The sequence below is a fragment of the Bison bison genome, unplaced genomic scaffold (assembly GCF_000754665.1).
Source record: "Bison bison bison isolate TAMUID 2011002044 unplaced genomic scaffold, Bison_UMD1.0 scf7180017864370, whole genome shotgun sequence".
Lineage (NCBI taxonomy): Eukaryota > Metazoa > Chordata > Mammalia > Artiodactyla > Bovidae > Bison > Bison bison.
Window position 1 is genome coordinate 6,363,004 of NW_011494942.1, and position 12,672 is coordinate 6,375,675.

Consider the following 12,672-nt stretch of genomic DNA (forward strand, 5'->3'; position numbering starts at 1 on the left):
TTTTCAGTGAGGTAAACACGTGGCATGTGCATCTAATAAAATCATAGCTGGATATTTTTTGTGGTCTGTTCAGGGGCTGTTAATTTTTACTTAATTTGACTCTGGTACCACCAAGTTCAAGAGAGATTCTTTAAATAAATAGCTTCATTTTACTGAGCACTGAAATGTGCCAGTATGTGTATGTGTGAGCGTATTTAATCTCCAACCAATCTATTCCTCCCATTTACAGAAGAAAATTGAGGGTCCAAGAGGGTCCAAATGATTTGCTCAAGGTCATACAGCAAATGGTAGAGCAAAGATTGGTTCCAGAAGACCTGAATATTTTCAGAGCCTCTACAGACCTGGGCCAACTAATAGGTCAGTCAAGATGTTCACTGTGATCTAAGTGTAACAATTCTCAATTCTAGAAAAAAACTAATCCATGGGTGAATGTGGGGGGTTTTTGGTCAGTTTAGGTTTAACTACATTTAAAACATCGTGCTGCAGTCCATGGGGTCACAAAGAGTCAGACATGACTGAGCGACTGAACTGAACGGAAAACATTGATACATTTAACCACAATCATTCAGCAATGTCTCAGAGACACTGTCCTTATTATAATTAAGTAGGCTATTTTCTTTTTGCTAATATTTTTAGGATGATTTTTGGGATGATTTGGCTGTGACTACCCGAGAGCCCTTAATATCTACTGCCATGATACCCTGTTGAGATTATCAGTCTCTATTTCATCCTTCAGATTTATTCAACCAAACTGTAGAAATGGGCAGCCTGGATATCCATGGACAGCCACCATTAGAAAGATTCCTGGAAGCCAGGCCACTTCGTTGACCTTGAAATTCCACCGGTTCCATTTATTTCAGTTAATGAGCATTTATCACTAGGTTTTAATCAATTGCCCTTCTACCTAAGATGCACTGAGATAACTCACTGGATAAACACGCACTGAGCACCACCTGTAGGACAGACACCCTAATGCCACTGGGGAAACAAAGACAAAAACCATAAAGCTTCATCAATCAGGAAGACAAATGTAACAGCACTTGTCATTCTGAATTTCAACTATTCTTAGACACTATTCTGTCAAGACTCTGATACTTTACCTGGAAGCAATACAAAACAAGAGAAAAAAAAGAGCTGACTCCTATGCTTAGCATAGGAGGTCAATACTTATTTAGTTGAATTAGTTGAATAAGTGGATGAATATAGCTGAATTATCATTCAGGGTAGTGACTGCCTCTAAATACTCTAAGCAAGTCACTCTGAGGACGTGGACATGGGAACGGAAACAATCATGGACATGGGAACTGAAATTTATAAACTGAGGGATTTATGAAGCCCTTTCATTTTCTCTATTAGCAAATTTTACCTCAGGTTAGCTTTCTAGATCTGGTCCTAAAATACCAAATAAAGGTGAATATAAGGTATTGGGAAAAATTGTTTATGGTAAAAACCACTCCTGATTGAAAAACTACATCTACATTTGGAATATCTATAAATACTTGACGAAGATCTCTAGTGCCGGGAGCCATCTCCCGGCATATTGCATATTGAGTGCAGCACTTTCACAGCATCATCTTTCAGGATCTGGAATAGCTCAACTGAAATTCTATCACTGCCGTGAGCCAGCGTGAGGAACTCCGCCCATGGCAAAGGTCATGAGGAAGGAGGCTCTGCATACGCAAAGGCGGGACTGAGCCTCAGGAGTCCCCCTGGAAATTCTTGAGCATCTACCCCCAAAACCAGAGTCTGCTTACTTTACTGCTTTGTGCTCTCACCTACACCTCTGACTTTACAGGGGGCTGTCCCCTACTACCTCTCTCTGAAAAAGAGTTAACTTACAGCTCCAGTTAATAAAGTTCCTGGGTCTGATAGTGTTTCAACCTACAATCTCCTTTGGAAGTCCTCTAGCCTGCCTGAATAGGTTTTTCCGGCCACATGTGATTGCTCAGAGCCTCTCAACTGTGAGAGGCATGAGATGTTCTAAATTGTCTAAATACAGATTCCTTTGAGCAGTTAAAAGATTGATTAGAAATTGTATTGGTGAAGGGTTTTTCACTTGTTGGGCCAATGTTTGCTGCTAAGTCTCCATATCCCTTACCTGCTGTATCCCTGGCAGTGTTTATAACCTGGGACCCTTGAGTTAATTCTTTTACTTGTTATAGCCCACCACACCTTTGCCCTATAGGAATGCAACTTTATCTAATGCTTTTGGAGCGTGGCTCCTGACCAATCACCTTTAGAGAAAAATAAGTTTTCTGAAGAAAGGGTCTTAAAATGTTAACAGGCCTCCGGGCCAGAAGATGATGCAAATCACCTAAGCTTTTGCATACGATAAGTTTGCAGGAAGAAAGCCTGGTTTGCTGCAAGACTCTACCCCTTCCCCCATTATCCTCTATGCATAACTTAAGGTATAAAAACTACTTTGGAAAATAAAGTGCGGGCCTTGTTCACCAAAACTTGGTCTCCCCATGTCGTCCTTTCTCTCACCTTCTGGCTGAATTATTCAGCCGCTTTTCTTCACTGAATTTCCTCACTGAGCTATCCTTATTTAACCACTCTTTATATCCTTAATTAATGTTTAATTAAGCAATTGTTTCCTGATCTTCGCCGATGCCATCCCTGCTTCGAATTCCCTGGATCCACCAGGGCTGGACCCCGGCACTCTAGCTTTTAGAAATCCTTGAATTTGATGACTCGTATAATTGCTCACAATCCTTGCAGAGCCCACAGAAGCTTATCAATGAAGATTTACATGAGATGTTGGCTCTTGTGGGGCGTGGAACTACTAACTAAGCTAAAATAGATCCCATGATCAATGGCAGAGGTTTCATCTTTTTGCACCTAAGTGTTCACCTGATGGGGAGGGGACAGAGAAGTTTAGCTCTTGGACCACTGTGTAGACTTCTGTAAGGACTTATTCCACTGAAGAGAAATGTCTGATGCTGCTCTACTTAGAGCTGTATTTCCTTCTAAGTAAATGTGATAACAAGTAGTCTCTTCTAGTCTCATGAATATAAATGTCTAAGATGACTTTAGAGGAAGACTCCCTGGTGGGCATGGCTGAATGGAACAGAAATGGTCATCTAGTCCAATTTTTTCTATGGTGCTTGAAGTCTCTCTATTATTCTTGCCGAGTCTTCAACCAATATTTAAACATCTCCTTGAATAGCAAATTCACTTCTGATGAAAGTAGGCCAGTTTACTTTTCGACAGCTCTCAGAAGAACAGATGTCTCAGAGAAGTTTCAGGCACCAAAGCATGAGAGTTTTCATTTGAAAGTGCTTCTTCAGTGACACAAAGTAGCTGACTGCTGATCCTAGGTATGCTGCTATTGCTACTAAGTCGCTTCAGTCGAGTCTGACTCTGTGCGACCCCATAGACGGCAGCCCACCAGAATCCCCGTCCCTGGCATTCTCCAGGCAAGAACACTGGAGTGGGTTGCTATTTCCTTCTCCAAGAGATCCTAAGTATAGACTAACTGAATTGAGGGCTTAGAGATGGTCTGACTTGTCAGTTTCTCTACTTGTTTTGTTGTAACACTATGAAAAAGTATAATAATTTGTGAATTTAGCTACTTTCAAATAAAAGGACTTACTACACATAAACCATTTAGCTTTTAAAACAAATAAACAATACATAAACTATTTACCGTTGGTGGTGATGTGGGTTCCATGTGGAATTTTTCTGGAAAGGCTCTGCTTAATGTCAGGTGCCTGGCATGCTGGTAATACTGTGATAGAAAATCAATCCATGGTTAAAAAAAACATTTATAGTTATATATTTATATCTCAGTGGCCAAATTATTATATAAAAATCTTATTCTCCCACTTATATATATTGTAAAGTGGCAGATTTTAGTTATCCTAAACTTAAGAATCAAAAAACCATGACATTGTGGTGTAATACTGGGAATTCAACCTGGTACTCTGTGACAACCTAGAGGGATGAGATGAGGGGGTGGGAGGAAGGTCAAGAGGAGGGGATATATGTTTACTTATGGCTGATTCACATTTTATGGCAGAAAGCACCACAACATTCTAAAGCAATTATCCTCCAATTAAAAATAATTTTAAAAATATGGTAATTTATAGGTTTATTACTTTTCAGTGAATAAGTAAAGAAATATTACCAAAAATTTGAAGGGAAGGCCATCCTTCTAAGGAAATGAACTCTTACTTGAACTCTGAATTGAGCACAAAGGTGATTGAAAACCCTGGTTTTATTCTCCAGAAAAGCAGTATGGTGTGGAAAAAAGTTGGGGCCTGAATAATCAGACAAACTGGATTTAAATTGTGCTTCAGATGCTAAGAAAGAAACATAACTTTTGCGTGCCTTATCATCCTGCTTTCATTATAAGATGAAGACAGTAAAATTAATCTTCCAGGTAATAAGCGTAACTGTCAGCACTAGTGTGTGTGTGTCCTCAGCTGATGGCTGCATCTGTCATTTGTCAGCCAGAGTTCAGCAGTATATAAGCAGCTGCATTATGTGAAGGCAAAATCAGTTTAGTTTTTATTAAATTATCCAGTGCTAAGATGTATGAACATCTATCTGAGTATTTATAAACTTACTTCAGAATAGAAACGAGGTATTTCCTGTACCTGTCATTTGGAGAAACAAGATTATTCCCACTCCCCATTGTAGTTGAGAAATGTGGTCATATTATCTCTTAGAGTGAAACAAAACAGGGACTTTCTTCTTGATGTTTTCCTCATCTTCATGAAACCATATCTGTAATGCATTAAGTTAAGCCCTAACAATAGAATAATTAGTAAGATCATGGCTACATCTCCCTGAACTGGCTGTTCTGGTCTCAAACTAAATGTGCAGAATTGGAATTAGGGCTTTGCAAACTCACATCAAGTTAAAACTAGTCATAGTAAGTACGTGAGAACATCAGTGAGATCTTAACAATGATGATACAGATTGACCTTATAGATGGCAACTCAAATCAGATCTTTTATAGTCTAGAGGGGATTTTTAAAAGGGTCCTCTTTGTAGATCACAGACTTGCTTACTCTGCCTAAGTATCTCCAGTCCAGAAGATCTGAGAGCCTCTCGGTTCGATTCCTTTGAATAATCCTCTGGCGGCGTGACTGTTTGCAAAATCCATAGAGAAACTGAGTCAGCTGATTGCAAGAATCATCAGGTGAGCAGAACCGCCTGTCAACGATGTAAATTCCTGAGGGACACAAATGCCAGAGCACAGGTAAAGGCAAGGCTAACCTTGGAGCATTTCTACTCCTGTTCCTTAGGATCCATCATGGACCGCATGCTTGTCCACTCCCTGACTCCCCTGCTGTTTCTGCTTCATCCTTTGCCTTCCAAGACTGTGTTTCTCCTGTGATTTCCTTCTAATAGCTCACAACTGTCACTAACACACAGCCAGCCAAATGAATGTTGCCATAAAAAACCTGGCACACCAGGGCTACCCCAGATCAGTGGTCATCCTTGGGGCTGCTGGCTAACCAGAGTCTCCAGGGTAAGGACTGAATCTCGGTGCTTTTCAAGTTCCCCAGTGTCCCCACTGTGCACCATGGGGGTGAGACTACAGCTGTCACCCAAGGAAAGACAATGCTGACAATGCGACTCTAAAAGACCAGAGAATCAGCATGTCCAGGCAGAGCATCCAGCCCATTCTAATTTTTCTTGCTGCTAGGCAACATGGACACAGAGATGGTGACACCATCTGCCATCTTAAATGTGAATCTTGATAACTCAGTAGTTGGAACTTACAAAATAATTATGCTGACCAACACATATACTCTAAAGCAATGGTTATCATAATATCACTTCCAGGTAATAGAAGACCAAACCAGTTCAGAAAAATTAAAAGGTGAAAAGGAAAGATTTGTCCAAGTTTAGTACTCCTTTTGGAGAAGGGGATGGCTACCTACTCCAGTATCCTTACCTGGAGAATCTCATGGACAGAGGAACCTGGTGGGGGACAGAGTTGGACACGACTGAGCAACTAACACTTTCACTTTCACACTTTGTAGTTTGAGGCAATATATTCAATATTAATATCATCCTTATCTTTTCTATGGACCATATAAGTAATCTACTTTTAATCAACCAAGAAGTATAAATATTAATTGGGGTTTCCCTACTGACTCAGCAGTAAAGAATCTACCTGCAATGCAAGAGACCCAGGTTTGATCCCTGGATCAGGAAAATCCCCTGGAGGAGGGCATGGGAATCCACTCCAGTATTCTTGCCTAGGAAATCCCATGGACAGAGGAGCCTGGTGGGCTACAGTCCATGGGGTCACAGAGTCCAACACAACTTAGCGACTAAACAACAAAAAAAAACAACCATCATCGGGATAGTGTTAGAGTTGGGCTCTGTAAAGGCTCTGTGCTTTGTTTGGTGAGAGGTCCCTTCTCCCTGGGTGGGTTCATGATGAAAAGCCTCACCGTATGCAGTGGGGTCAGCCACATGCTCCTGCATGAAACAGCCAAAGCCAGAGAGATTGGTGGTCACACTGGGGATGCCCATCACAGTGCATTCAGCTGCCAGGGGAAACAGAAAAAGGCTAGGCTTCAGACCAGCAATTATACCCTCTTATACATCCAGAGAAGGAAAAAGCTCCAGTCCTAGTAATAGCAATGCTCGTTTTGTGCCAGGCACAGTACTAAGCTCCTTACATGCATGAACAAATTTAACCTTGTTGAGCAGCCTGTGAAGTAATGCTATCATTATCCCCATCTTACAGATGAAGACACTGAGGCCTAGGGAGTTTAAATAGCTTGCCCAGCTTCACAAAGCCAGGGGATGTGGTGGAGCTGGGATTTGTAGCCAGGTGCCCAGCCCCAGAGCTGCTCAGAACTGCTACCTTACACTGCCTCTCTCATTCCAGCTGCTTTTCTTTTGCTCTGTTCTAAGCTTGTGTCTCTAAATATATGGCAAGTTTATGCTGTAAGCCAACTCCCTGGGGAAAGACCCTGATGCTGAGAAAGACTGAGAGCAGGAGGAGAAGCAGATGACAGGAAGAGATGGTAGGACGGCATTACCAACTCAATGGACCTGAGTTTGAGCAAGCTCCAGGAGATGGTGAAGGACAGGGAAGCCTGGTGTGCTGCAGTCCATGGGGTTGCAAAGAGTCGGGAGACGACTGAGCGACTGAACAACACCAAAATACATTATGGACAAGACTAGTTCCTCCCCTCATTTTCATGTCTTTTGCCACCAATCTCTTCCACTTTCTCGGGTGCTCAGTGAAACCATGGTTTATTTCAATCCTTTATCACCTTTTAGTCAAACCTTTTCTCCAGAAAATCTCAGATGTTACCACACTCAAGGATGATTGAATTGTTAACATGAAATTTATATTTAATTATGGAATTTTCTTGGAATTTTTCTTAGTGGGATGGGTGGATAAAAAAAATTTCCTCATGACCCATGTCCTCCTATTCTGCAAGTATTTCCTCTTGGTTTGGCTCCAGAGAGTAGCAGTTTTCAAATTTGGGGGAAGATGGAAGAGGAGAGGAAATTGAATTAGGGATTATTGACTCATTTGAGAATGTGATGAAACCCTAGAACTCCTCCCCAGAAAAATTTTGCCTACAATTCTACAAAACTTCACAGATCCTTAGTTTTATTAAATACTCTTTTACACACAAATAATACAATTCCAGGCACCTTTATAAGCACCGTATGTGCCCACTGAATGAAATTAATGAAGTCAGTGTTTATCGTCACTGGGTTTTCTCAAAACATAAAACACAGATTTTAACACTTTCCAAAGTGAGAGTTAGCACCACATAAAGCAATTTTTCTAAAAAAAACTATCTAATACTAAACTTATACCACCAGAGTTTCTGCTATTTCTGTAATTCAAGTTAGGAAAGGAGGGGCCAACCTCTTTTAGTTAATTTAAAACAGAGAAGGACTCATTCACTATTTGGTATGTATTTCTCATAACCCCTTTCCATCTACTTATCTTTTATAACACCTTTGCTGGCCTTTATCTTAACAAACTAGATATAGCTCTTCAGGTTAAGTTTACCTTTGTCCTGTAATGTTCAGGTGGGAAATAAGTTAGATAACCTTCTCTTTATCCAGTATAAATGACTTCCCACATTCCCATTGTCACTCATGTTTTGGCTTTGTCCTTTTTTGTCCTCCATATTTACATTTGAAAATTATATTACTTACTAGAAAGAACAGGAGTAACAAAATTGCCAGTTCATCAAGTGATTTGTTTCAATGTATCTCAAAAGATAGTTACTTTATTAAAAACAATTTAAGATAACTGTGTGGGCATTTTACAAGTAAGGAGATACTGCCTTCACGAAAGTGGAATTGGTGCCAAAAACAACTTTTAGAACTACAAGAGAGAGAACTGGAGGAGTCAGATTAGTAACTTTACTATGTCATGTTTCAAGAATGGGTAATTCTTTATCAATCTTTCCCCAAACGTTCTAATGGTTTTACAGCTGCTGGCAAATTATTCTTGCTGGAGCCTAAGGCAATAAAAAAGGAACTTTATCAAAAGATGCAGAGCCTTGTCATTCCTATTGTAAAGATTATAGTATCCTATTTATATAGAATTTAAAATTCTATACTTAAATTCTGGGGTCAGAATGCAAAGATTAGAAAAACCTTCCTCATAATTTAGCCTATGACCTCTCCCACCCTAATTGCTGCTGCCCCTTACTTAGACCACAATGACACGGAGATGCAGAAGGCAAAATGTATTCATTATAAATAAAAATGTTTTCTGAGCCTTTTATTTTCAATTATAAATAGAATTACAGCTGTACTGGGAGGAAAATCTCTGATTACCAAGAAGATGGAAAAGTCATCAATGTCTTCCTTGCATTGGCATATAAAATAATTGTTTCCTTTTTAATTAGGCATTTCAGTACAAATACAAATTGATGGCTCCTGATGCCATTGACAACCAAGTTAGTAGGATACAGAAAAGAAAAAAAGACAGATCCTGGAAAAAAAGGGGGTGGGGCAGGTATAGGGTCTGAATGGAATTATGTCATGGGCATAATGCCTATCACCAAACTGACATGCTATCTTTACCTCTTTTTCTGAGAGACAAGGGTGTGAAGATGACTTTTCACCATACATCTCTTTATACTATTTGTGTCTTTAACCATGTGAATGCATTACGTAATTAAAAGACAAATATATCCTTAACTTAAAAAGGGATTCTTCTGAAATAAATTTTATAACAATTTAAGAAACAATTGTTTCTCATATTAATCTCCTTGTAGTTAGTTTCTCCTTCATATTAGTGGATAAGATTGGTAAATTTAACTAAAAAGATATATTCTTTATAAAACAGTCTTTTTCTTTGGAATGCAATGAGGCAAGAATTCAGATACGAAAATATGCCCAACCACAACCTCTTACACTTATATAAAAGATTACGTATTATGTTCTTGGGCTTCCCATGTGGCACTAGTCTTAAAAAACTTGTCTGCCAATTCAGGAGACATAGGAGAGGTGGGTTTGATCCCTGGGCTGGGAAGATCGCCTGAAGGAGGGCACAACAACCCACTCCAGGATTCTTGCCTGGAGAATCCCATGGACAGATGAGCCTGGCGAGCTACAGTCCATAGGGTCGCAAAGAGTTGGGCATGACTGAAGTGACCTTAGCATGCACACACGCGTTATGTCCTTATGTTTATGTCAGAAGCGACAAAGCGTAAATCTGACCTCTGGGATAGATCCAACCAAAATAACTTTAAAAACAAACAAAACCAGAACCTTAGTAGAAATGACATATCAACTTGGAATACTACATACATGTGTGTAGAATAATATTCTAATACAATTTAAAGCATCTCACAATCTATACATGTCACATACCTGGAGTATAACCCCAGGGTTCATAGTAAGATGGAAATACTCCAAGATGACAACCTCGGACAAACTCTTCATAATCCATGGGTAGCAAGGGGCTGGTGGAGGACAGGAACTCTGGGTGCAAAATCAACTGAAAGAGAAAAAAAATCTAATGAGAAAAAAGAAAGAAGAAATTAGAGCAAAAAAATCTAAAGTTTTTTTATTTCAGAATTTTGATACTATAGAATCATTGTGTTATAGACTCAGGGGAAAGAAAGAGAGATAAGGAAAAAGGAAAAGGTCCGGGTGTTTTTTCCTCCCCTCTCTATTCTCTGTGATTATCTACTCCGAGGACTGATTTTCCCTTAAGTTCCCAGGCCTGGATTGGAGGATATAGAGTTGTGTCCATTTTTGTTCTCATGCTAAATTCATCCAACCCAACCTTTATTGACAGTAAAGATTTTATTTGCTTTTCCAACTGCTGGCCCCTGTCTTGTTTTTCAATTTATTCCCACCAGGAACAGAAAAGAAGGGAGCTACCCTTCCACGCCAAGTGAAATGGAACTGAGGGCCAATTGCAAGCTACCAATGCGATGTCCCTGAACTGGAGACAGGAAGAAGAGCAGGACATCCTGATAGGATATTTTCACCATGTGAGTACAATGGTCAAAAATAACCTCCAGAGCAGAGGTTATAGAAAAATGCGGTAAACAACTAAGATGCAATGAATTTGAGCATTGCCTTTCCTTTTAGCATAATTGATTTTTTTTAAGTTTATGCAATTTGATTTTACACAACAATTGTGTTTAAAACTGGCCCACAGCATTCTGAACAGTTAGCAATTGGCTCCCGGGCACTGGTATGAGCCTTTTCTTGGACTGCACAGCCTGTGCGTGTGTGTGTGCTAGTCACTTCAGTTGTGTCCGACTCTGCAACCCCATGGACTGTGTAGCCTGACATGCTCCACTGTCCACGAGATTCTCCAGGCAAGAATACTGGAGTGAGTTGCCATGCCCTCTTCCAGGGGATCTTCCCAACCCAGGGATCCAATCTGTATCTCTTACGTCTCCTGTATTAGCAGGAGCGTTTCCACTAGCGCCACCTAGGAAACCCCGCAGCCTTTAATGTTCTGCCAAGGCAGAGACCAGACTGCAGCTATACTTGGACAGCTATGACTAGAATAGCTACTTAGCTGGTAACCTAGATAAATGAGTTCTATTTCTCCTATTTGTTAAAATGATGAATTATGAATTTTAATATAACTATCATATATAAATTACATTACTCCAGTACTACAGTACTTTAAAATCAGATTTTTCTAATTCATTTATTAGAATTTAACTTTCATAACTTACTTAGCTATGAGGAGAGGCTGATAGGTAACCTAAAATTGGTTTGGTGAGAACTTTAATAAAATGGAGAAATAGAATTATATATATATATATTATATATATTTTCATATATAGTATGTTTTATATATTTTTATTTGTTTATATGTAAACATGTTTATATATAACTTGAAATAATGTCAAATTTACAGAAAAGTTGCAAGTATAATGTGAAGAGAATTAATATTTTTCCAGATCCATATGAGTATAAATTGCTGACTAGATGCTCATCATCCACAAATACTTAATGTGTGTTTCCTACAAACAAGAATATTCTCCCTTAAAAAACTAAAAATAGAGTAACCATATGATCCTGCAATTCTACTGCTGGGTATGTATCAGGAGAAAACTCTAATTTGAAAAGATACCATGCACCCCAGTGTTTGTAGCAGCACTATTTACAATAGCTAAGACATGGAAGAAACCTAAACGTCCATTGATAGATAAATGGATAAATATGAAATATTACTCCATAAAAAAATGAAATAATGCCATTTGCAGCAACATGGATGGACCTAAAGGTTATCATATTAAGTGAAGTAAGTCAGATAAAGACAAATATCATATGATATCACATATGCATAGAATCTAAAAGATAGTACAAATGACCTTATTTACAAAATAGAAATAGACTCATAGCTATAGAAAACAAACCTATGGTCACCAAAGGAAACAGTGAGGAAGAGGGGAAGAGAGATAAACTACAAGTTTGGGATTAACATATATACACTGCTGCTGCTGCTGCTGAGTCACTTCAGTCGTGTCCGACTCTGTGCAACCCCATAAACGGCAGTCCATCAGGCTCCCCAGTCCCTGGGATTCTCCAGGCAAGAACACTGGAGTGGCTTGCCATTTCCTTCTCCAATGCATGAAAGTGAAAAGTGAAAGTGAAGTCGCTCAGTCATGTCTGACTCTGTGCGACCCCATGGACTGCAGCCTTCCAGGCTCCTCCACCCATGGGATTTTCCAGGCAAGAGTACTAGAGTGGGGTGCCATTGCCTTCTCCGGAAATAAGTGTATATTCGTCCAAAGAGATTACTTTGAAGAAAAAAAAAAATCTAATTTCGGATATACAGCAATAATGATGACAATAGTTGTCCAATACTTTATATATTATAAATCAGTTTCACATATATTACCTCATTTAATCTTAGCAACATTGTGTGATAAGGAGAGTAGACATTCTGACTGTCCTTATTTTATTTTATTTCTAGTTTTAAAACTAAGGAAACTAAGACTTTGCAAGCATATCTCAATAGATCCATAAATAGGAGATATGTAACACTGAAGAAGAAATGAAATGGTAAAATGTCCAAAACTAGTACCTATAAATGATGGTTTATTCAGTCATAAGAGTCACAAATTGGCAAAGAAAATGGATAAAATATTTCCTTCCACAAAACATAATTTTAATTCCTATTACATGCAAAGTGCTGCACTAGGAAAAGAGACCAAAGAGACAGACACTTGACTGTGTCTA

The 12,672-nt window shown here is 39.2% G+C and overlaps 1 protein-coding gene across 1 annotated transcript in view; it reads right to left on the minus strand.

Annotated features, from left to right (window-relative positions):
* Positions 1-12,672, minus strand: part of GYS2 (glycogen synthase 2 (liver)) — a 58,204-nt gene that overhangs the window by 1,122 nt on the left and 44,410 nt on the right. Inside the window, exons 12-15 of the mRNA XM_010855944.1 lie at positions 9,829-9,955; positions 6,417-6,512; positions 5,019-5,182; positions 3,650-3,730 (exon numbers count right to left, since the gene is read on the minus strand). Coding sequence (XP_010854246.1) covers positions 3,650-3,730; positions 5,019-5,182; positions 6,417-6,512; positions 9,829-9,955 — 468 coding nt within the window. The remainder of the gene's footprint in view (positions 1-3,649; positions 3,731-5,018; positions 5,183-6,416; positions 6,513-9,828; positions 9,956-12,672) is intronic.